The sequence below is a fragment of the Corvus moneduloides genome, chromosome 3 (assembly GCF_009650955.1).
Source record: "Corvus moneduloides isolate bCorMon1 chromosome 3, bCorMon1.pri, whole genome shotgun sequence".
NCBI classification, from domain to species: Eukaryota; Metazoa; Chordata; class Aves; order Passeriformes; family Corvidae; genus Corvus; species Corvus moneduloides.
In genome coordinates, this window is record NC_045478.1 from 102528881 (window position 1) to 102554012 (window position 25132).

Here is a 25132-nt window from a genome sequence, read left to right on the forward strand (position 1 = left end):
TAGAAATACCATAGAATCACAGAATGGTTTGGATTGGAAGGGACCTTAAAGATTGTCTTGTTCCAACTCCACTACCATGGGCAGGGGCATCTTCCATTAGACCAGGTTGCTCAGAGCCCCATCAAACCTCACCTTGCCAGTGCCCCATGACCCTCACAGTCAAGAATTTCTTCCCAATATCTCATCTAAACCTACCCTCTCTCAGTTTGAAGCCATTCCCCCTTGTCCTACCACTACACATCCTTGTAAAAAGTCCCTCTCCACCTTTCTTGCAGGCCCCCCCTAGGTAATGGAAGGTGCTCTAAGGTATCCTCAGAGCCATCTCCAGGCTGAACAGCCCCAATTCCCAGCCTGTATTTCTGTTTTGCCAAGGAATGCCCATTTTCATTGGCACTGGTTTAGATTTATATTAAAGGGACCAATCAGTACACTTCTGTAGCCATTCATTAGTGGTTTTCCTGTTGCTGTCACAATAAATTACTCTACAGCGAGTGTGTGATTGTTAAATATCAGTTAATTTTGTTGGATCATCTTCCCTAAACTGAACAATATTTTATTGGCTTTGCCCCTTGGTATTCCATTCTCACCCTGCTATTTACTATGCTCATTTATTTCTTAATTTGAATTTTAGTCTGCTCTGCCATTTGTCCTCCACATCTCAGCATGCTACGTACTGGTAATAATAATAACCAAGATCCATATTCTGAGCTTGTTAGCAGAAGAATAAATTCACAGCTTCTGTGTAGGCTTCACCAGAGGTCTAGAGAGCTTACAAGCACCATGATCTTGACATTGAAATTGCATATATATGCATTGCTTTTGGTGCAGATCATGTTGTAACATCAAGGCTTTTGTTTGTTTGAAGCCTTAAATTCACTAACCTTGTGATTTCTCTCAGAGTACTAAAACAAATGAGTCTTACAAAGAATAAGTAGCACTTGTAATTAGTAACACAATTACAACGAGAGCGGAATCTATCACCATGCACTATTTTGATATAATTACTAAGCATTAACATTTGCTTTGGCCCACAAGATGAGTCACTGTCTGCATTAATGATGACGGGGACCAGATTGTCTGCTGGTATACACTGGGTTAGCCCCAGCAGGGTCACCAGAGAGGAGCTGTCTTACAGCCCCAGGGATTATGGCCCTGGCAGCTCCACCATGAGCCTCACTAGAAGTCAGATCCAGTCTCTAGTGCATTTTCTCTAGGAGGTAAATAAAAAGAATAACTAACTAGGAATGAAAATGAGGGAAAGAAAAAATACTCGCACAAATGTGTGGTTCCCTTTCAGTGATTCAAGTTTACTGTATGTGCTACATCAAAACAAATCTTGGCAATTACATTTTTCTTGGGGGAAGGGAGGTGGTTTTTTTTTCTGAACTCCTACACCCTGGTTAAAAGCTTAAAGCAGGGTGAGTTGTGCAAGGCTATGTTGAGACTGATTAGACAGGAAAGCGCGCTGTGACACTCCCATCCGTGTGAAAGAAGAACGAACCAGCTCCTGAAGTCCGTCCTTGCCGGAGCTTGATCTTCCTCCCACTTGTTCATGTCAGCAGTCCTTATGCAGGAGCAGGAGATGCATCCAGTTCTTACTCAGCAACAACTGCTATGGAAATCAGAGGGAAAGGTGTGGGCTCAGCTGTTTTTTATCCATCAGGATCTGAAGTACTGTGAGTTCTTTTCTAGTAAAAGCTTAATAAAAACTGACCAAAAGGCCTTAAGATCTGTTTCAGTGGATTTTCTATATACTTATTCAGGGGAAATAATGGAAATACAGGACAGTGTCAAGAGTAAGGCTTGAGACACAAATCTAACCTGAAGAATTAATATATATATTTAGTTTTGGAATGGAAATAAACTTTGTTGTTGTCAAAGATGGACTTGCAAGCAATACTGGAAAGTGTTCTGGTACCCCAGTGAGATTTTCTGTCCTATATTTCATTTCAAACACATCAGACCTGTGTAAAAAATGAAATTATTCTCTTAAGCAAACCATTAGCTTACTTAATTTATTCTCAGATATTTTACTTACCTTTTTGATACTCCTAAATGATGCTGGACTTTACAGTGTTTCAGCTAAATGTCCTTAATTCATTTTACATCCCTATCAACAGCACTGTGGAGCTGAGCTATGAATATCCCAGAATAAAGTCTGGCATTTTCTTCCATCCCTGTAAGCACTGGCACCATCACAGAGCATTTTCACTAACTTTAAACTAAGCTGATGAGTTACAGACGGGAACAACTTTTCCCATAGCAGCAGAGGGCCAGATAGGAATGACTGGCCACGGTTAACCCCTGACAGATTTGAACAGTGACCTACATATCAGAAGCAGCACAGCACCTAACAACATGAAATAGAAACAAAATCCATAACCTTTATTAAATATAGTGTTGTATTTCATCCCACTGCAGAGACGTCATTAACATGCTGTGGGCAAAGATGAAAATAGCACGCCTGATATTATGCATTTATATAATGCATAATAATGCTAAGCAGACATACAGCACTGCTCATTCTCAAAACACTTACAATCATTTAAACCTCAATAAAACTGTGAGGTAGAGCAGTGTGCTGCTTCTTTTTACTTTTTTAATCGTTATTTTTCCCCTAAAACTTATTGAGTAAGTGCATCACATCAAGGAACAATAGATCTATGGCCAAATTCTGATCAAATTACTTTGATGAAACTACTAATTATCTTTGAAGCCAATGGAAAACTTCCAGCAATATGACCAAAATCAGAGTCTGGATCCTATTCGTACATGCCATAAAACTGAATTGTTATTGGATGGCTTGGTACATCTAAAAATAACCCCTTTGGTTTATTTTTATCTCCTTCTGGAAATCAGGTTGACATTGTTTCTTATTTCTCTGGCTAACTTAAAAAGTAGGATCTGACAACGTGCTTATTTTCTTGCTTGCTGTATTCTCCTATTGGTTTCCAGGCACCCTCCTTTCCCAGCTGGGAAAGCAAGATGATGTGGTTTTGCAAGGGGATGGTACTGGTGGCAGACTAAGGCCCTGTACAGTTATCCCATCTCAGGAGTGGCCAGGTAATTCAGAGTAAGGTTCCCTTCCCTCTACCTGCACCTGACTTTGAGGTGTTGGTTTTGTGCAGACATTTAGTCAATTCAAAGTGAACCCTGCTGCCCATCATTCTCATCTGGTTGTTTTACACCCTCTTGGAATCTTTAAAGGAGACTTCTAGAATCCGTCCTCGTTTAAAACCACGGCTGAAGCTATTGCAGTCAAGGTTACTGCCAGCTCTAGCTCAGCAGCTGTTACAGGAGGTCCAGATGGCCTTCCTTTGCTCCTGATAACCTCTGAGAAGGTGGGATGGATTTCAGCTTAGTCTTCAGTCCACTATAAGACATGGTCAGGATGACTCATGGCAGTCAGTGGCTGTTGGCCATTTTGTTCCACATGGAAATTCTGGGAAGGATAAAATTTACTTTCTCTTGTGGAAGTAATGAATTCATTTGAACAGACCATTGTGGTTGAACTGCTAAAAAGTTCAGGAACGCCTGTGTCAGTTCTTTCCTTCCAACATTTTATTCTATCCTGTCATTTTGTCAATTAAGGCTATTCTGCCAGTTAAGTGCAGTCAGCAGAAAACAAAACAAGGCAACTGCTTTTTTGGGGGGGTTGGAGGACGGGCTAGGGGAAAGATGGGAAAAGAAGTATCACACAATCCAATCCAAGTCATTTTAAGCCTCTAAAGTGGTAGAGTGACTCAATGAGAAATGAAACCTAGTACACTCAACAAAGTACTCTAACCAAATAAGCTATTACAAAAAGCAGTCCTAAGTAAGTAAAAAAATACTCACACACAGAGATATACACACACATGCTTAAATGCTGCAGTCAGGAGTTTAGCTCAAATTTTTCTTTCCTTGGTCACCTTAAAATGGGCGGAGGAAAGTGTTCAAATTGATCCCACGCTCCCTGAAGATTACATAGGGCCTTTGCCACAGTTAGAGACCTTCCTGTTACAGAATCATTTATTGGATCAACTCATAACAAAACCTGCAATTGCTCCTGGATCAAAAGCCGTTTTTCCTTGGATCAGAATATGCAATACTGCCACAGGATAGCTCTGCACCTTTCTGCATCAAGGAGTTCTTGTTGCGCTACTGTAGAATAAATCTTTGGAAAAAATTAGATCCTGCCAGGGATAGCAGCTCCATTTAGCACAGAGTTTCTGTTTCCACAGAAACCACACCACTGAAGTCTGCAGAGGGCAGATGTGAAGTGACAACATCTGTGACCACTTAGGTTAATTGCCTTTCCCAACTCTTCCCCCACTTTTGGTCTCTGGTGGCCCTCTGAAGATCAATGGCACATCACCAAGCATCTTGTTGCAGGCTTTCTGCCAACCTGCCCCATCTCCTGGGGTTATCTAAAGCTGGTTTTAGAACTGTATCCAGAGGGTCCCCAAGGACTATTTCTAGCGAGTCTGCTGTCTCCTTTGTCCCTGGCTTCCTCTCTGCTCCTGGACAGACCATTTATTCCCTCTGCTCCTCAGATCTACAGCTTAGCAACAGCTTGGGAAGCTTCCCAGCTCAAATGCAGAGGTGCATAATGTTTTATGTGATAGCTCAGATACAACTATGATAGGAACCATGAAGTACCTGATTTAAATAGTTATTTTACTCTTTAACATGCTTTCATAACAAATAAATATTTTCAGATAAAAGGAATACCAAGACATTGCATATTCATTACAGATACTTCCAACATACTACGCTGTTTTCATTATTACTCTCTGATAGTCTTTTCTAAAAATGTTAATGTTTCCCAAAAAATGAATAGCAAAAAAGATATTGTCAGTGCTGATGCATGAAAATGATTCAAGCCTTATCTCCTCTGCCAAGATACTAATCTCAACTCAAGCTACAAAAAAAAAAAAAAGAGGAAAGAAAGAAAATGAAACTTTTTTTAAAAAGTAAGTTTGAAACTACTATTGAAAGCCACAACAGTCAAAAAATGCTGCAGCAAAAGAAAACAAGGGGTGAAATTCACAGAGCTGCCATTGCCCCAGGTTTCATTGTGGTTCTACCTCAGTGCTACAGTGGCTTGTAGTTTCCTTTTTGAAACTCTTCAGATGTGGGAAGAGGTTGGCTGTGTGGCTGAAGAGACCGGGGGCATCAAAAGAAAGATGAGATATCAAAGCTGAAGGAAACAGTCAAAACTAGCTATTTTTAGCAATGATTATTAAGAGCCAGTGCAGAGATCTTTAACATAGTGGGACCAGTTTACAAGACCCTTCTGTTTTTTTAAGCCATCAGACTCATGACCAGGGACAGAACAACTGCCCTTACAAGCTTCTTCAGACCACTGGCAACCCACATGTCTAAGAGATAATTCTCTCTCCTCTGGAGGAGATTTTCTGATACCATTTTAGAGGCCTTGGATAATATGTGCATACAAGAAAGTTCTGCAACTATAAAGTTGTACTGTGATTTTATTATCCTTCTACCAGATGTCCAAGCTAATCAGTGACAAATGCTGCTTTTATTTACTGTTCTCATATGAAGTTCTTACATGGATATTCTTAGGACAGTTCTTCATAATGGCATTGAAACAATAAAAATCCTCAGTTACCCAGAAAAAGTGAAGACACACACTTAACTTCTAAATTTCAGTACAACTGATCTTGAGACAAATTCTGGCCTGTTAAATGTATTTAAACATTTCAGGGAGGTTTTTTGCATATACATGATAAGAGTATCCACAAAGGGTATGGCTTGCTATTAAAAAAAAGTTCATTTGTTTGCAGGTTTAAAGTATTAGGGCAAATTACAAGTTATTTAACTTTCCACTAAGACTGTACTTCTTAATGATTCTTACAAGCAAAATCAGAATCTTGATTGTAACTAATAATATATTTACAAAGTCTACATATATTCAGAGTACATGCAATTTTTTCCAGTGTCCCTCATGAAAGCAAACAATCTATGGAGCCCTGTACCTGTAGTTTGTAATGACCTCAGGACTTCATAATGCTATTGCAGCCTTATTGCATGCAGCTGGAGGTATTTTACTCTTTCATATTTGCCAGGTCTTTCATTTAGTTTTCCATGCTACAGTAGATGTCCTGGTGTAATGAAAGGCAATAAAGAGCATGATTTTCCTCTGTTTTATACACATCTCAGTGGTCACCTGTTCCCGTGTTATTTCTGAACCTCTCACCCTTTGGCTGTTGAGAATTGAATTTGAAAATTGTGGGAAAAGGTTTCATTCAAGTCAGTGTCTGAAATCACTACTACAGTAGTGGATGGGATTTGGGTCCTGTAAAGGGGGTGGAATATCCACGTTTTCAGTGCCAAAGTTCAAGCCATTCACTAAATATACCACATGAGGGACAACTCATGCTGGGCACCAAGCAGGACTTAATGCCGCTTGAAGCAGCAATAACTTTCTGCATATTTTAGTTGCAGGTCTCAGACAGTTTGAAGCATTCTCCTTCCAGACCATTTTTGTGCTCAGACCACTGCCTATCTCCTGCTTTATCTCTCTGGAGAGTGACCGAGTTAAGACAGGACCATCTCTGTGGTCACCTTCTCTGCCATGCAGCTCTTCAGTCATTGTCCCCACATCTTCCCCCTGGGGGAAACATGAAGCCTGTAGTAACAACACAACAAAATTAAACAGAGCTATTAAATGAATGACTGACCTTATTAACATGAAAGAAGATGATAACAGTAACAATCATGGACAAAACAACTGCACAGCAGATCTTCAGATAACAAGAATTATTACATTATTACACTTTTAATTTCTGATGAACCAACATCTTCCTACGAAATACTGAACAAAGCTTATTCAAATTGTAAGGCAGGAAGTCTCTCTAAGCTTTGCCTTAGTTGATGGTGCCATTAGCACATTTAGAAGACATTGGAGCTTACACTTATTTCTTCTCTGACTACAGGCGCATACCCAAATCCTTACCAGGGTGGGTTTGCAACAGTGGGAGTTTTGACCAACTAAGGATTGCAGAGTTAGGCCCCACACAGAGCCCTAGACAGTCTTGTTCTTTCTTGGGATAAAAGTGAGTGCATTTTGATGAGCTAAGCAACTAAACTGGGTTAATATCCAGTTTGTCAACAAACTTGTTTCAGCATGCCAGCTAGACCATGGCTGCTTACCTCGAGTAAACCCAGTCTTGCATTATTTTGTTCCCAGTAAAATGAAGGACCCTAAAATTTCCCTTGCAGTCAGTAGTTCCAGCTATGTGAGGAGAGAGCTAGGAATTCAGAGACCCTCGCCAGGATTTGGGAGGCTTTGGTCTGATGATGAGCTGGGAACCTCTATCATTTCCAGACTGACAAATCATGCATGCTCAGAGCAACAGGATGCTGAATGTGCAAACAGCGAGTCCAGTTACACTGCTCCTACAACATGGGGATGTTCTCTGCCTGTGCCTGCATCAGCTGTTTTCCCAAATATGTGGAAAACTCCACTGTGTGCCGACCGGTGCTGAGGAGCTGGGGGTACCTCTTGAATGACACGAGAATTAATACAGCCAGAGTTAAACATACACTACTAGCGTGTTCACCTATACATACAGATGCATTTATACATGCTATCTATAAGTAATGTATAACAGTCAGTGCTCTTTCATGAGCACATAAGGGCTTCCTGAACTCATGAAGTGCCTTCCAAAGTGTTTTCCTAAGGAAGGCCTTTCAGAACAAGGATTGTGTTTACAGAATTTGTGAAGATGTTTACAGTCTCAGCTACACAAATCTGTCAAAATGCTGCAATGGAAATTCAGACCCACTGTTTTGCTTCTGGTGCAGGGGAAGTTGGGGGAGGGTTTGCATTTTTTGCCGATTATTTTTCAGAATTTGGTGAAGGGTTTGGTTGGTTGTATAGCAAAAGCTGCTGTTGTGTAAACACTAGTAACTTCTCAAAGACAAAAATGCGTGTATGGTTCTAATTTTAAGCACATGAGGTCACTGGTTAAGTGTTCAAGGACTGTGAGCTGGTTGGACGTGAGTGGAGAGATGGGCTGCACAGTCTTGTTGATCCCATTTCAGCTTCAGTTGGGTAAAGGAGGCTAGGAGGCTGGCTGAGGTGCACAAATAAATGGTTTGATTTACGCAGACGCTCTGATGCTGACACAGGGTTTTACAAACCTCCGGAGAGTCCATGAATTGCAGACTTGAAGCTGTGCAAGAGGCAGGCAGGGCTGCCCCACTGCCCTTCCTCAGGCTCCTGGTAACCAGAGACAACCAGAGCCACGGAGGGACAGCTCTGGCAACCCACTAGCCAACATCAGCAGCCCCAGCACCCCATGGGCTCTGTCCCACAGCCCACACGCAGGGGGTTTCGGGCTCCCCAGGCAAGGACTCGCCGAGCCCCGCTGGCTTTCTCCGAGGCCTCTCCATCCTGCCAGGCGCAGGGATACGCCCGGTCCCCCGGCGGGCCCTGACCCCGGGGCACTGAGACACGCCCTCCCCTCAGCGAAGCATCGCACCTGTCTCACAGAACCACAGGCTATCCCGAGCTGGAAGGGACCCGCAAGGACCATCGAGTCCCAACTCCTGGCTCTGCACAGGACACCCCAAGGATCACACCATGTGCCTGAGAGCGTTGTCCAATGCTTCTTGAACTCTGTCAGGGTGTCTGGTGCTGTGACCACTTCCCTGGGGAGCCCGTTCCAGTGCCCAGCCACCCTCTGGGTGATGAACCGTTTCCTGATATCCAACCTAAACCTCCCCTGACTGAGCTCCAGGCCATTCTCTCGGGCCCTGTCACTGGTCACCACAGAGAAGAGATCAGTCCTGCCTCTTGTTGACTATGAGGTCCCACTCCATCTACGGGCCCAGGGCACCCTCCCGCCCGGCCCTCACCCAGGCTGGGCGCGTGACGGAGCCGGAGCTGGAGCCGGAGCTGGCGCAGGAGCCGCAGCCACAGCGGCGCTGGCGCCACAGCAGCGCCCGCCCGCGTTTACCGCGCCCGCCCGCACCGCCCGGCGCTTCCTGCGGCGGGGCCGGCGGGGAGGGGGCGGGCAGGGGGAGGAGGCGGAGGAGGAGGAGGAGGAGGGGAGAGGCGGGGAGGGGAGCAAGGCGGAGTTGGTGCCGCCGCCGGATGCTGCGAGGAGGAGCCGCGGCCCCCCTGCGCTGCCGGTCGCTCACCTGAGCGGGCAGGAGGGCGGGGGAGGAGGAGGAGCCGGCGGCCGAGCTGCGCGGAGCCTGGCGGCGGCGAGGCGGGCGGAGGGGCAGCCAGGCGGTCGGGCGAGGCGATGGCGCCGGGCGCGTAGCGGGCAGGAGGCCCCGCGTCCCGCCGTGTGCGCCCGGCTGCCGGCGGGGGCGGCCGGCGGGCTCCGCTGAGGCCTAGGAGCGGTCTCTCCCCTCGGAGCGCCGGGCGCGGCGCTGCCGCGGCCCGCACGATGTCCACCCGCACGCCGCTGCCCACCGTCAACGAGCGGGACACGGAGAACGTGAGTGCCGCGCCGGGACCCCCCTCTCTCCCTGCCTCCTTCCGTCTCTCCCCGGTAGCCGGCGGCGGCCCAGCCCGCCGTGCCGCCCAGGCCGAGTGCCCCAGGGGCGGGCGGGCCGCGGCCGTGCCGAGCGGCGGGCCGGCACCGCCGCCTGCCCGCGCCCCAGGCTCCTCCATGCGGCGCTGCCGGGGCGGGTCCGGCCCGCCGCGCTCCACGTCGCCCCAGCCCGCCCGCGGCCCCGGGCCTCCCGCCGGGAGCCCTCCCGCAGCCCCTTCCAGCGCTCTTGGGCCGGGCCGGGCCGGGCTGGGCTGCCCTTATATGTCCTCGGCTGTCGGCGCGCACGGGCTGCCGGCTGCGGGCCCCCGCCGGCTAGAGGCCTGTAGCCCCTGCGGGCGGCAGCCGGCCTGCCCCGCCTTAGGGCGGCCCCCGCACTCGGCACCTCCGCGCCTGCCTTGGGATATCCACTTGTGGGCTGTCTAACCGCCTGGCACTTGGCCTTGTCTCACCTTTTGAGGTTCAGCGGTACTCGCTCTTTGTTTGGTTTGCACCTCCAAGACGGTCCCTGGTGTTGTTGTATTCCTTCCTCTGCTTTGTTTTGTGTTGCCTCTGAGAGAGGCTGTGGTCGTGTCCTTGGTTCTTCCCGAGTTCATTCTATCTTCCTTTGTGCTCTGTTTAAATATCTTTGCGGTCTCCTCTGCTCCGCCCAGACTCGATGGAGTGGGAGTACGGTGGTGTTCTCTGCTGTGGTGGTCTTCCATAGAAAAGAGCTAGTCTTGGCTATGATGGACGATGTACCTGAGGAATGCTAGACCATGTCTGATCCTGTCCATCAGTGGTGATTATTTACATAGGTGGTAGTGTGGGAGGTGTGAAATTTTCCTCTTGGGAGAGGGGACCAGTGTTAAAAGCAGTATGTTTGCAATGTGTATCCTTAGTTGCCTTTGGGAAGGTGGCAGAAGGAGGGGAAAAAGCAGTCGTAGGAAATGTAACACATGCAATCATGCCCACCTTCTATTTGTGTGGAAAGTGATTGGTAAGTAATGAAGGAAGATGGCCTAGTGGGCTGAAATGGTTGAAGAAGATTCTTGTTTGTGTTGCATCAATCTGTTCTATAGAGGTTCTGGCTCTGGTCCTGGTAGCAGGAGCTCCTAAGGTTTGTTACTGTACCAGCCCAAGCAGTAGTGCCTTTCTGAATGATGTGAAAGGAAAAGTGACTGTAAGAAGATGATTTGGAAGACAAAGGTAACAGAGGTAATATAGCTAGAGAAGTGAAACCCTAGCGTGGTGAATTATTATAATGAGCTTTTAGTGTCAGTCACTCAGTGGAACTGACACAGCAATATCAGACTTATTCTTAGTTAAAGCAAATAGATGCGTTTGGTCTGTCCTTACTCTTCATGGACTGATGAGTTCTGTGTTACTGTAAGAATGAGCAAGTCCTTGGGATGAAAATTTCGATTTAATTAAATGGTAAACTCCAGGTTTGTGTGATACATGTTACTCATGATTCTCTATTTCAAGTGTATATAGGAATGTAGATGAGAGATAGATGACAAGAAAGGATAAGAAATTTTTATGTATATATCTGGTAATACAGTCCATAGGACTTGCAAAATTTACACAAGGCAAATGGAAATACTTTAGACTATCTTCATCTTTTATGGAATGAAAACTTCTAAGTGTTGGCAGTTAATTTAAAAATTATTATGCTACTTGTGAGTACTCACTTTTGACACCTAAGGAGTAGTAAGTGTTATTATTTTGTTATTGTAATTTCAGGAAGTGCTTTGGGTATCTGAAACACCCAGATTTGTACAGGGTATCAGAATACTCAAAATTGCACATTTGCTTCCGAAAACCGTGGTGCAGGTCTGCAACCTTATACTAATGAATGTAATCCTCCAACCAGATAAGTACCAAAGATCTGTGCAGTTGTAAGTTCCCAGATCTGCACAGAGTTACTCTGGTGCTGTCATTAGTGTGACGTCTGCAGGGTTTTGGAGCAGAGACCTCGAGCTCTGCCTGTTGGGCAGCCTCAGGAAGTTGTGCTTGCTACCCATGGTGTCCCTTATGTAAGACGTTTGGCTAAAGAGGCAAATGTAGGATGGAGGAGGAGTAGGTGGTCCATTGCTGACTTCCTGATCAGCAGCATTCCTTGTTTCAAAATGGATTCTGTGAGGGTGAGGTGAGACTCTTAAATTACTTTTAATGTGCTTCCTTCTGCTAATAAACACTAATGGACTGGGGGACTGTTTATGCTGGTGGCTTGTGATGTACAAAGTCGAGCTAGTAAGCTGTGAGTAACTGAGGTGGTGAGAAGTTGCAACTAAAGGGAGAAGTAATTGGAAAGAGTGAGGAATTAAGGAGCAGTGTTTTGGCCTGGTAAAAAAGTCTATCTTTGTAGTGTATATTTCCAGTTCTCCAGTATGTATATTAGCAAAGCTCTCGTCAGCAGCTAATGGTGATCTTCAGGAGAGGCTCTTTTCTTCTGTCTGGTGCGCGTGGCCATCTCGCAGTGTTGCTCCATTGTGTGACTCCCAAGGGACAGACTGGAGCTCTGTATCCCAGAGAGAGCTGATTGATGCTTCTGAGTACAGACCCACGTACGCCTCCAGCTGTGCTCTGCACATGGGGTGAGGTTGTTGCATGAAATCATGGGGAGCTACCCTGCCACCACCACCCCATGTCTCTTGGCAGCTGCTTTCAGTACTTTAAAATAGAAAATAAATAAAATTTAATGTGTGCTTTTCTCAGTGAGTGTGCAAGCATGCGTGTTACCATTTGAAAAAAAAATTCCAATACTTGGCTATAGCACCTATCATAAGAATATACATTCCTTGAGGAATTACAGGAGTTCCTGGTGGGATGGGTGAAAAACTTGCTTGTTTCCATAACTCCTAGTGCCTTTTGTCCCACAGTGCCCTTTGAAAATATTCTAGAAGGCATAAGATCAGGCAGCATAATACTTTTATCAAGTCTTACCAGAAAGCTGGAGTGAAAAGTACAGGAACCAGCAGCAAGGGACAGACAACAGGTGGAGGGAGCCAGGGGCTGTGAAGCATCAGTGTGTGTGTAACTGATAGGTCTGCCCTGTGGAGCTTCACACCCTTTTTCTTTTCTTTGACTTTTTGCTATTCCTGACATCTCCCAGTGCTATGTTTAACTTCCCTAGCATATGTCCATAAATACTTTTCACTGGAAATGTTATTTCTCTTTCATGAAAGCTGTGTTTAACGAAGCAAAGTAGATTATGATTATCAAACACTTATTCTTACTAAGAGTTCTTTGGGAATCTTGGGGAAGTTAATGGGTGGAGGCAGTACTGTGTTTTCATGTGTATTACTGGATTTATTTTCTCAAGTGAGGGGTAGGAGTAGTATTCAAAATAATAATTTCCCCGTGTCTTGATTTTGTACATGTAACTATTTACAGCCTCCTCTTGATATGTTTTACGTAGGCTGTGACAGGTAGTGTGTCACTGCATTCAAACAATTGCACTTGGGGTTAGTTTGGGTGAATTGTGTTTCTCATCTCTGCTGTTGCTGGAAGAAGAGGAGGATAGGATTCAAAAGCTTTTAGCTAGAGTATCTCTTCTGTTTTCATTGAGCTGGTATAATTGAGGAAAGAGGGGCTTTTATGTTTTTCCCTTCATAATATGTTGCCTTGTATTGTGTCATTAAACTGGGGAATGGTTTTCCTGAATTAAGGCAAAAGAGATGAACTACATAGGTAGAGGAGCTCTGTGTAAGAAAAGACTCAGAGATTCGACAGTTGGCTCTATACTACTTGCTGTATCATATTTCTAGTAAAGTTAATAAGAGTTTTAAATTTTAAATCTGTAGTTTGTTTTTTCTGATATAAGGACCTCTAAGTCTGGCAGAAGAATACATGGTTTTTTTCCTCTATAGCAAGTGTAATTTAATCTTTTAAGTTATTATTATTATCTGTGAAAGTATTGCTGTTTATTTGTGCTGTGGTGTCTAGCTAAGTTTTAAGGTATTATTTTGTTTTGTACTTTTCAAATACCTCAAAGTTATTTAATTCTGCTGGAGTGATCTGGCATGTTTACAGTGGGAGAAGGAACAAACAAGGCAGGAGTGCTGGATGATAACTCTGGCCAGAGTCGAGGAGGAATGTGGGAATTGTGGTTTGTCTTACCTAGCCAGTGCTGTACAAGAATGATTGAGATATCATGGCAGGGGAGGTTTTAAGAAGGATAAACCAATGACCTATGATCATGTGATTTGCTTCATTATCATACAAATAATTATAACTTTGACACATGCACGCCCGTTTGTGGGTTAGCTGTGGGAAAGTGACATCTTGGATGCCAGCTCAAGTGGGTGTGGTTAACGATGCCTTTCTGACAGGGGAGCCTACAGGACAGATACATTTTAAAGAGATAAAAAATTGAACAGGGCAAAAGATAAGAGGATAGAATGAAGTGGTCAAGTTGGGATGATAATGATTATACCATGTATAATTTTTTCTGATTTTTTTTTCCTTCTGGATTTGCTTTTGCACAATAAGAACACATGGTTTTGATTTGGACAAAGGGGGCGTGGGAGAAAGTATCTGACAAGAATTCTTTCCTTCAGTGCCTTAAGCAGAAGAATGGCCTAATTTCCAAGCCTTATGGGTTCAAGAGTACAGCTGTATCTTTCTTATCCACAGGAGAAGGACTTGAGCAAAGTGAAGAATGCCTATGTTTTTTCTTGCAAGATTATTTTCCTTGATCATAAATACACTGTTAGGTTGTGTGTTTGTTTGAACAGTAAGAAGAGGGTATATTCTCCTAATCTTATTTTGAAGATTTGTGTTTCCTTGGTGCAGACTTGTTGTTTTACTTCACATCTGGAGCAGGCTCCTGTGTTGTGGGGGGAAAACACACGCTTAGCAAGAACATTATGCATGGGGAGAGCAAGGTTCATTTTGAAGTTAACCTTCTGTGTGGATCAGACAGTCATGGGACAGGTGATGCACATATTCAGTTTCATTTTCTTTATGTAAAGAGGAATATTTTGGTACAAAGCATTGAAAATGTAGCTTCATGGTTCAGTGTTCTTTCTAGGCATCACGAATGAGTATACAGTGTTAAAGTTCAGAAAGAGTTAATGCTGTTTGCTTGTAGTACTTGTTTCATACTCCAAGGGGTTTTGAGGTTCATAGGTAAACATAAAGTTGGATTGTTTGTGGTTGATGTTCTGAAAACTGTACTTACATGGTCAGTGGACTTAAACACTGAACTAGAACAAGGAGAATATGTTCTAGGGAAACTTACCAGTGTGGTCTTTACTATTGTATGTTTCTGGTCCTGTGGACTTACTGTTTATATTAGTTGAGATTTTAAACATTTTTTAACTCTGCACTTAAAATGTTTCAATCATCAGTAAAGGCATTTTTTTCCCCCATGACACCTGATTACATTTGCAAACAAATGTCTCTATCATAAATATGTTAAGTTTTTACTATCACAATTGCTGTTGCTTAGCAGAGGAATCTCCTGCCAGCTTCTATTTGATATCAATAGTTTAAACACAGGAAAAATAGTAATTTAATTTTTAAGTGTAGATAGTGTGACTTCTGTAAAATCATGTTCTCAGTCAGTAATTTGTAGTTGTATTCATGGAATTTTTTTTCTTGTTCTCAGAATTTAGATAGACCTCACCTTAATGTCTTACTGATGCTTTAGAGAACTTTTAAACAGTGTTCCAGTAAAGCAGATTCATTGAGAAACTATCATGCAAGAAGGAGACGATTTTACAATTAATGTGGAGCTAAAAAACTATAGTGCAGCTACAGCCCTAAGACAGGTTTCTTACAGATTGGCCTACTCACAACTTGAGAGTTCGAGCAAACTTTTCATATGTTGCAGTATCAGAGAGAAAAGCATTTTATCACTTCTCTTTAGATCTTATCTTTTAGTAACTTCAGCCTGTCCTTTATTTTAAAATACATGTTTACAGTCTGTGCTGCCCTCCAGGTTAACCATACTACTTGTAAGCTGCTGCAGACAGTGACAAGTTTCAAATTTAGCTTATTTATGTTGTGGTCATGACACCATCTATTTTTTTTTTTGTTGTTGGAAACACAATGCTTGCTTTTTGTGGTTGGATTTGTTGGTGTGTTTTTAAAATTTTTCTGGAATTTCAGAATAGCCAAAAATTTTTTTTTAGGATTTCACAATTTTTTTCTGGGTCTTGATTCTTGAATGTTTGCTCTGCTCTAGGCAGTGGCAAATTAAGAAGAAATATTTTCCACAGTTGACTGTTTGTGAAAACAGCCATGCAAATGGGAAAGTTTCATTGAAACATTCACATTGTTCAGTTTAATGAATATAATGCAACTCAATCTGAGTTTTAATAAGAAGCTCTTTCTCCACATCAACTACCAAGCCTGTTTAATTGTTAGCATTTCTCTATTTCTTTCACATTGTCAATTAGCTTTTCTTTGGTGTGTTCTCTGCGCTCAGTGCTAAACTGAGCTTTAAATTGGGCCAGTTGTATTTCACATAAGAATGAATCATCTTTGTTTTTCTGTGAATAACTTAGTAAAATAGCAAAATCAAAGGCTTGTTGAGATCTCAAGGTCAGTTTGAGACTTCATAGCTGTATGTGATGATTCAGCTTAGATTGTTTTGGGTAGCATCCTAGTGAATCTAAGGTTAAAAGTTCCAAGATGATAAGATGGCCCTTGTTTTTAAATACATTTCCCTGTGACTGTTTCAACTTTTATTTCCTAGGTAGTGACCAAACATGCTGTAGCTATTGTGGGAAAATAGTTGAAGGCAAGAGCATTTGAAGGGACTCTCTGTGCTTGTCATGATCCTGATTTTTTTTGACCCGAGATGGCAATTGGAAAAAAAAAGTTTGGTGGTGGGGTTTTTTTGATTGGTTAGTTGGGGGGTTTTGTTTTCTCGTTTTTTTAATATAAGCATTTTTTTTCAGAGATTTTTTTGTATGCTTTCAAAGAAAACAGCAACTTCTGCTGAGAGGCATATGTTCAGCTGTAGTAAGGTGCTTGCACAGTTAAATTCAGCTGGGCTACAATTAACCTTAAAAGCAATGAACCAAACATGCTGATGGAACACTGCCACAGCTTAGTGTCTAATGATTGATCAATAGCTGTATTTATGTGAAACCCAAAAGCACAGGTTTATTTGGCACCTCTGTAGAGTGAAAGATCATTATGCTATTCTAAAATTCTCCATCTTATCAGGACAGCTGATGAACAGTCACTTCACATTTCTTAAATCCTTGTGGAAAGCAGTTTCTCTTGCTGGATTGAATGTGTATGTGAATTTTCAAGCTCTCTTGTTCTGCTGTTTGTTGTATATGGTTTCAGGAAAAAGTAATTTTCCTTTTTTTTATCTTGCTGTTCCTGTACTTGTGGGACACCTTAGGTGTAGGCTGTGAGAGTGGTCTGCAGTCCACTTGTTTGGTTAGCATGAATGTGCCTTAAATTAAGATGACTTTTAGAGAGAATTCTTCATGGCTGTTCAAGATTTAAGTGCTCAGTACCAGTGACTTCTGTCCCTTTGTGTGCAAACTATTTCAAGTTAGGAATGTTTTATTCAAGTGAGTGATTGTTACAGAAACCTAAAATCAAAATACAGTAACACAATGTATATTGAAAAAAAGGGTTCTTTTTCTTCACACTTGGCTTCTTCAAAAGCCTGACAGTATCTCAGAAAGAGGACTCTTGGTTACAGTAAACTATAGCCAGAGTAATTGTTTATATTTCCAAAATGTATACCCCATCTAAAAGAGCACTGAATGCCCACACACTGATACGTGTATTCACAGCCATAATGGTTTCTGAGGTAAGGGTTGTTACACGTAATGGAGTTTTGCTGAGGTTGGAATGAATCACATTTGACTTCAGACCAGCCTCTGCATTGTTCAGTGTGACCCTACTGATGTGCTGGCAGTAAGCAGAATAATAATCCTGGTTTTTGTTTAAACACCTGTAGAATTCACAAAAGTAGCAGAATGTTAATCAAAGCAGAGGATGATGCCCAAACTTAACATATATTTAAACTGATTGAACATAAGGAATTTTGTCCAGCTGTGTTGCAGAACTGTATTTTAAACATATGCAGTTGTGATACGTTGAATAATAAGATAGAACTTTACTTCACCTCTGATGAAAGCACTTGTGTAGTACATTGATGTTCATGTAGCTGAACATACAGAGTTACTGGATAGCCCATGGCAGTCTTTTGCAAGAGCAGATAATGATAATATTACTGGTGACAAAGTCTAATTGCTTCTGTATTATAAAGTAAACTAGTACATGATAACTTTTAAAATCTCAAGCAGAATTAGGCAAGGTTGTTAGAGTGAAGTGGTATCTTTCATTAGACAGATGTGGTTGGAGAAAATAGATGAGATTTGGATAGATTAGGCTCTAGCAGGGCTTGCTGGAAAGGTTCTTGCCTAAGGTGAGACTTGTGGTAAAACCTGTAGTGCCTCTGCTGTGCTTCTGTAGGAGGGCCCACACCTTACTCATGGTGCAGTAAAACACGTGCCTTCTTTTAGGAGGATGCTCAGCCTTAGTCACTGGAGTAGAGTACTATTTTAAGCTCTCCTGGAAGGTTTCCTCCTGGATTCCTCCTTTCCCCACTGTTGGTTCTCATCTTTGTCATCTTAACCCAATACTCAGGAAGAAAGTAATCGAAAAATAAAGAAAAAAAAATCTTTTACTTGTCTCCAAGCAGCCCCTTTTTTTTTCAGAGAGGAAAAGGCCATTTATTTGTAATCATAAAGTTGTCACATAGATAACTTCCCTTACTTAGTCCCTCAAATATTTGACCAATTTAATTTTAAACCTGGTGCTAGTCTAGAACCTGCCATCACATCAGCTTTATCCTTGCACATCCAGTATCTATCTTTCTGAGATTCCTTCCGATTGACTCTGTTGAATAATTTGCTGTCTGTTAAACCCCTGCAATTTGCTATAATCTCACAATCTGGCTCCTCCTGCTCCCCTTGTTTTCTCCCCCATTTTGCTTACTAACGTGCTTTTGTGCTGGAGCTTGGCATACTCATTGCCAGCTTCCTTATGCTTCTCACTCTTTCTGGGACCTTTTCCAGTTTTGCTCATTTAATGACATAAGCAAATCCAATACAAAGCTTTATAAAAGCCATGTAGTTGTAGCTCCTGTTTACCCTTCAAGTAATACCCTTCTGTATGAATCCTGAGGAGCATTTTAATGTGGGAACAATCTGAATTTTAAAGCTAAAGGGAGTGAAGAAATTCTTTGCTGTGGGTGGGCTGGGAAGACCTGTTTCTGTGTTGGGGGCTCTTTCAAATATTATCAAAAAGGATTGTTACAACTTGAAATACTCATCAGTTAGACCATGTTTTCCTCATTCTACCTTTCCTTCCCTCCACCCTGGTAAAGTTACTGTGCATTCTTCTCTCAGATAACAGCAGAGAGTAACCAAAGCTTCATAGTGATTACTTAGAAAGGACATACAATTTTATCATGTTCTCTTAGAGATTTTCTCCATATGCTCAGATACGTGAGGAATTTAATGGGTGAGAGTTGCAGAGTTGGAGAAGGGGAGTGTAGGGTGTACTGCAGGCTGTGTAGCAGCAGTGTAAATTACTTGTGCTTAAACAGTAAATATCTGACATTCCTTTTGAGAGTGCATGCTTGGCTTCAGTCATATGTAAGTATCTTTCTACTTCTTAGATGTTTGTCTTAACTTCAAATAAGTAGAGACATAGCTGAGAAATTCGGAGAATCTAATGTGTTAAGAGGAGTCTTGTTTTTTGCCATGGAAATTACCTTAGTCGGTGAAATGCTACATTGAGCTCTTACAGAGGGTATGGTTGTTTTCCACAAATGGATTACATGTGTAATGTATTTACTCATATCTCGTTCCAGATAACATTATTGATTCAAGGTAATATAATTCTTTAAACCATTTGGGGTTTTATTTAGTAATTTTTTTTTCCCATCAGTAATCTGATTTTCTTCCTCCTGCCATTATAGTAAGAACAGTCTACTGGTGGTTAAAAAAAGAATAAACCAAAGAATACGTCTTTACTTGTTGGAGGACTAAAATAGTATTTTTTCCTTAAGATCAGACTCCCAAAGGATTGGCAGTTTTAATCATTCAATACAGTGAAATGGGTACAGAAAATATTAATAATACTGTCCTGAGTAGTTTTTAGCAGGCACACCTATGTATAATAGCTTTTAAAATTTGTTTTTCTTAATTTGATATTAACTGAAGAAGACTGACTGGTTTTTAGACTTCTTTCTTCCAGTGGTAGACATAACATGCACGTGAACAAAGACAATTTATGAAAGCCCTTCACAATGTAACTCTTGCTCCATCTACTGCATAGTCCAGAGAAATCTTATCCTCAAACCTGGTATGAGCAATGAGGGTCGAGCTAATACAGATGCTGGAATTAGTCAGGGAAGACATAATTATTATCAGAGAATGTATGCCTCCTGCAGTGCTTGTAGTCAGGCTAAGGGAAATCTAATCCCACAGCCTGTGCAAAGTAGACTGATAAAATTGCATTTAAAGGTCCTTTTTAAGAAAGCTATGCTTGCTTAACCAGTGATTGCAGAAGTACAGCACTCATATAAAAGTCAGTGTTTCCTAAATACTACAAGATAACATATTATTACTGCTGCTGCTGCTGTTATTATTAGTTTTCTGTGTGACCTTTTGTAAAACTTTGTATTTTGGTATTGTGTACAAGCTTTTTCACCATTACTCATTAAATTAATCTCCTAGTGGTGTGTAGTATTACATTTCAATAGAATTATTTTCAAAGTGAGAGATACCAAGCCTTCTGGAGTGGTGTAGAAGAGACAAAGTGGACTTCTCTATCCATCTGTTTTCGTTACCTTCACATAATAATCACTAACCTGAAGAAGCTGAATTAAATACAGCACTTGAGTATTAGATTGGAGTTATGATCAAGTGAAGTATTAATGGTGTGCCAGCCATTTTCCTAATATTGTCTTGATTTAATTGAAGATTAAACTCAATGAATGACAGACAGAGGAAAAGAAAGCAGACTTGGGGGACTGTCAAGTTTATTGCCTGTAGAACAGTTATATATTCGAGTTAAGTGTACCTCCAGATGGATTCCTACCCTTTCTCCAAAACTATGCTTGATTTCAGGTCAGCTGCTGGATCACAGGAAGGCAGTAGAAAATGAATAGATTCCTTAACTGTTTGGTGAAAAGAGAGAAATACTTAATGCAATAGTTGTCATCCCCAGAGGTTGGAAGCGTTCTAGTTAGTTTGGTAAATTAAGGAAAAAAATAGAATTCCCAGCAAGCCTGTGATAATTCAGGGATTGCAATGCTGCATAAAGGGATATGTGATCATGTCTTCTGCCATGCTGTGGCTTTCCTCATCTTTTAAGAGGCAAGGAGCATATTAGGACTGTGGGTGGATAAAGGACCCTTGGCACACGGATGGTGGAAGAGAGAACAAAGCATTGCTGGCAGCTCATCCTAAGACTTGGAATAATTCAGTTGTGTCCATTTGAAATCTGCTTAGCGATGACTTTCCTTTAAGGTTTTGGGGAAAAAACCCCAGTTTCCAGTAGGGAGGTTGGTAATCCCTGTCACCTGTGACATTGCCCTCAGGTTCCCATGACTTCCTCTGCTTTTATGACTTTTCTTTCCTTGAGACTGAATCAAATTAATTCCTGTTTTAATATGAGACAACATATCATTTGGTAAGGCGCTTCAGTTGGGGATTTCTAGGCATGCTGCCCTAGTATTATTCAAACTGTTTGATGTCCAGCTCAGGACAGAATTGAGAGTTGCCCCTGCTAATGGTGGGCTGGAGGCTGCTGTTGCTGCTGCTGATTATTTGATGTATCTCACTATCTAGATAAAGAAGTTTGAAATGCCCAGTTTTTACAGCCTGCCGGCTGGGCTGCTGTGTAAAGCCTGTAGATGAGGATCTGGGATTCCTCACCAACAGATTGTTAAGGATTCTAGAAAAGGTCATACATCTTTTTTCTTACTGTTGGATTTGCTTCTTATTTTAATGACTATTCATTTTGAATACATACTAGATTTGTTCAAACCTCTAATCACAGATTATTTGGCTTGTCTTATTAAGATTTACCTGTATATATGTGTACGTTATTTCTTCCGCATTTTCCTAATTTGTTATTTTAATGGTCTGGGTAAATGCGTTATCTGCTGGTTTTAATTTTTTCTTTGCATCCTGTGATTTTTTTTCTTTCACTTCCTTAGCCGGATTATGTTTGTGGACTACTGAATTTGTTTTGTTTGTTCTTGTTCTTGGTTTTTACATCTCAGTTACACTCGTGTGATTTCTGTCCATGGTTTGAATTCAGCACATCAACATATATCTGCTGTATATGTGTGGTTGTCAGTATTCATTGTCTACTGTATCACTGTATCTTCCAGTTTAAAACAGCTAAAGAAATGTATTCTTTTTTCTAGCTATTTTACATACTTTGCAAAGTCTTTGAGGAATATTGCTGCTGTTTGCTTTTTTCCTTTTATCAAGTTAGCTTCCTAGTTGCATGTATTTCTGGAGTGCTGCATTACAGTAGTTTGTGATCATGAATAATTGAAGCCCAAAGGTTAAAACAGGGTGGTTGCACGAGTTTAGGAACAAGGGGCTCTGTGGATATTGTAGTCTGAGCTCTGTGAAAAACACACTCTTTGATCATAAGATAGGAGCTGGTCCAAGGGCCAGACGCTGTTTGGACAGCTTGAAGTTAAGCATAAATCTGTGCAAGGCTGGGAATATATTTGCTAAGTTGAAATGTGGTATAGCATTATCCAGATAAAGGTAAATAATTACTACAGCTCAAGTGAGGACGTTTTATTTGATCTGTTAATTAACACTTACATGAAAAACAAGATAGAGAGCACTCAGCAGAAGAGTTTCTTCATTTCGCCGTTTGATTTGTTTGAGTTCACTATGTCCCAACCAGTTGACTTGGATACATTGTCATAATCTTGCTCTGTGTGTAAAACGTAGTTGGCCTCCTGAAAGCATAAACTAAGTTTAGTGGTGTCCTTATGACTTTGCAGCTCCCACCATCAGGTCATGCTCTGCTAGCCTGTTCTCAGGGGACAGAACTCTTGTAACTGAATGCTGCTTGAGTGCAGGCTTGTTGGTAGAAATGTCTTATGCCAGCTATGGTGCTTCCTCCTCTTAGGAAGGTGTTCTGGTTTTCCTGTGCGAAAATGTTACTCCTCAAAGTCCACCTTACGCTTGTAAATGAACCTTATGCTTTTGAAAAAAAAAGTATGTCTGCAGAATGCTGGGTCTGATGAGATTCTGGCTTAAATATGAAAACCACATGTCCTTGACAGGTGAGGTCCAGTAGGCCCTCTGCACTTCAGATTTCTGAGGCAAGACTTGTTACCGACACCAGAAGTCCTTGGCTGCAGAGCGATGGACCAGTGCATATTACCAAGCCTTGAAGATGGAGAAACTAAACTATGCTCTACTGCAGGAGGCCATGAAAGTGCTCTTCAGGTCAGGAAGGATTCCCTGCCCCTCACTTGAAGGCTCTGTGGAAGGGCTTGAGATAGGCCTTGTTAATCTGCTGTAAATCCATGCTTTTTATTCCCTTTTCTGGTTAGGCAACAAGTTAATTTTGAAAACTACTTCTCGTTACATTTATTTTGTATGTACTGTATTGTATGAAGGGAATTGTTAAGATGAGTCTCCATACTCTTTAGATTAGACTTCCCATATCCCTAAAAAGAGCATGTCAAGAGAATATTGCAAAATCATGCTGAACATTGGGTAACGGCATTTGAAACAGAGCTTGATGTGATCCTCAGACATTGCAGAGTCCTGCATTGTCCAAGACAGTTTCTTTTCTAGGACATTTGTGCATCAATTAGTATGTACTTCTATCAGGTTGGATATTTTAATTGGTCATCTCATCACTTTTTAGAAGCTATCTTTACTTCGGAAAGTTAATAAGACCTTGTGGTAAAATAGTCTTCAAAAGGAGATGGTGATCTGTCTTGGCGAATTCATCATTGGATCCACTGGAGGAATCCAGTAATGGGGATATAAAGACTTTAGAAATACTGTCCAGCTCACTAGAGGAGGAACTTAACTTTCTCTTTTGTGTAGCAAAGTGTTAGGGGTGCTCTGCCCCATGCATGTCATCCCTAAAGGGGAGCTTGTGAAGATCACATTGTGGGCTCTTCTGAGGGTGAACAATGCAAGCAAGCTATTTACTTGTTTGTGGGATTGTTTTTGTTGGTTTGGGGCTTTTTGTGTTTCAGAGGATTTTTGTTGTTGTGTTGGTTTTGGTTCTTTTCTGAGCCCTACTGTGTTTTTACCTTGTTGTGGAATAGGAATAAGTATCTCCTAGCTAAAGTTTCACTAGTGGTGTCAATTTGCCTTTGGATTATCAAGAAAAGTAGTGTGATCATTTTTCTTTTCCATGTTGTTCCTGTCCTGATAGCACAGTTCCACAAGAGTTTAACATAGAGCTGATGTGATCCGTCTTCCCAGTGCTGGGTGTTGTCCTTGTGCCTGCTTTGCTGCTAGGAAGCTGTCTGGGGTTGCCTGTGCTCTGGGAGCTGGAGGTGACCCTGGCCAACAGAGTTGCCAGGGTTTGTCTGGCTTGGCTGCCTGTGCTGTCTGTCTGTCCTGCTGCCCCAGCAGTAGTGGGGTTGTAGGTGTGTGTGGGCATGTGAGCAGTGTTGGATCAGCTTCAGTGGCCACCATGCCAAATGGAGACTCATCCAGAGTTGTTTCAGGTATGCAGTGGATAAAGAAAAAATGCCCATTTCATAAACTTTGAGAGGAAGAATGAGTTGAGATTCAGAGCCTGGTCCCAATTAGCTGCTGTATCCTTTCCTTCTGTAGGAAAACCTCAGCTGGTGCAACAGAGTGGTTGTTTGATCCTGAGTGTCAGACATGCTTTGCACTCTAATCTGGTCACTCTTTTGTGAGCAAACCTTGCTTCCTGCTGCTGTATTCCTCATCTGGAGGCAAGCCTCAGGTTTCAGGATTGCAGTCTCTAGGCTGTAGAAACAGCTCTTTCCCCTCAGTTTTGAAGTTTGATGTTAAAGCATTTTCTACTTCTTGAGCCCTGCAAATGCTTGAGAAGCTCCATGTGCTTGACATGGTCCTGAACTGTAAGTTGTTTCATGTCTTCCCTCTTCTGCCTTTCATCAGGCCGATTGAAAAATGACCTGGCTGCATCATTTATAAGTGCAATAAAAACACCAGCCAGTTTCCTTCGCCAGAAGTTTCGCTTTCTGGGTGTGTTCCTGTTCTTGTTTGGTTGGTTCAATTAACAACCAACATTTGCATTTAATTTTCTTTTTGTTTCACAGAGGATTTTTGAGCAAACTGTGGGTGCTGTGGCATTCAGAATCAGTAGTGCCCTGTAGCTGCCTGTGCCTCCAAGTGCTGGCAGGATGTACTGGGGGAGATGGGAATACTCATGGGGAGCTCTGTGCTGGCAGGTTTGAAGATCTCCTGAAATAAGTCAAAAAAGACTGGCAAGGTTAAACTGTTCACCTCCTGAAGAAAGAGCAGTGGCTGGCAAGAAATGTTGAAAGAACTCTATCTGTGAAGGACTGTGTTTAAATGTGTCCAGGATGCTGTAAGAATAGTCTTGCTCCTTCCTTCCCCCTCCCATAAGTGCTTTTCTTCAAAAAAAAT

The 25132-nt window shown here is 42.1% G+C and overlaps 1 protein-coding gene and 1 long non-coding RNA gene across 7 annotated transcripts in view; one reads left to right on the top strand and one right to left on the bottom strand.

Moving 5' to 3' along the window:
* Positions 1–1286: 1286 nt before the first annotated feature.
* Positions 1287–10112, bottom strand: LOC116441305. Its single transcript, XR_004239007.1, has 2 exons — positions 9965–10112; positions 1287–1612 (listed from the first exon to the last, which is right to left on the bottom strand). It is a non-coding gene; the product is annotated as an uncharacterized LOC116441305 (long non-coding RNA).
* Positions 9119–25132, top strand: part of MARK1 (microtubule affinity regulating kinase 1) — a 57365-nt gene continuing 41351 nt past the window's right edge. For 4 of the 6 annotated variants that reach the window (XM_032103040.1, XM_032103045.1, XM_032103041.1 and 1 more), the window contains exon 1: positions 22874–22972. In XM_032103040.1, the coding sequence (XP_031958931.1) occupies positions 22889–22972 (84 nt within the window). In that variant the 5' untranslated portion in view covers positions 22874–22888. Of the gene's footprint in view, positions 9459–22873; positions 22973–25132 lie in introns of those variants that run through there. The other 2 variants (XM_032103042.1, XM_032103044.1) reach the window with 1 other exon arrangement.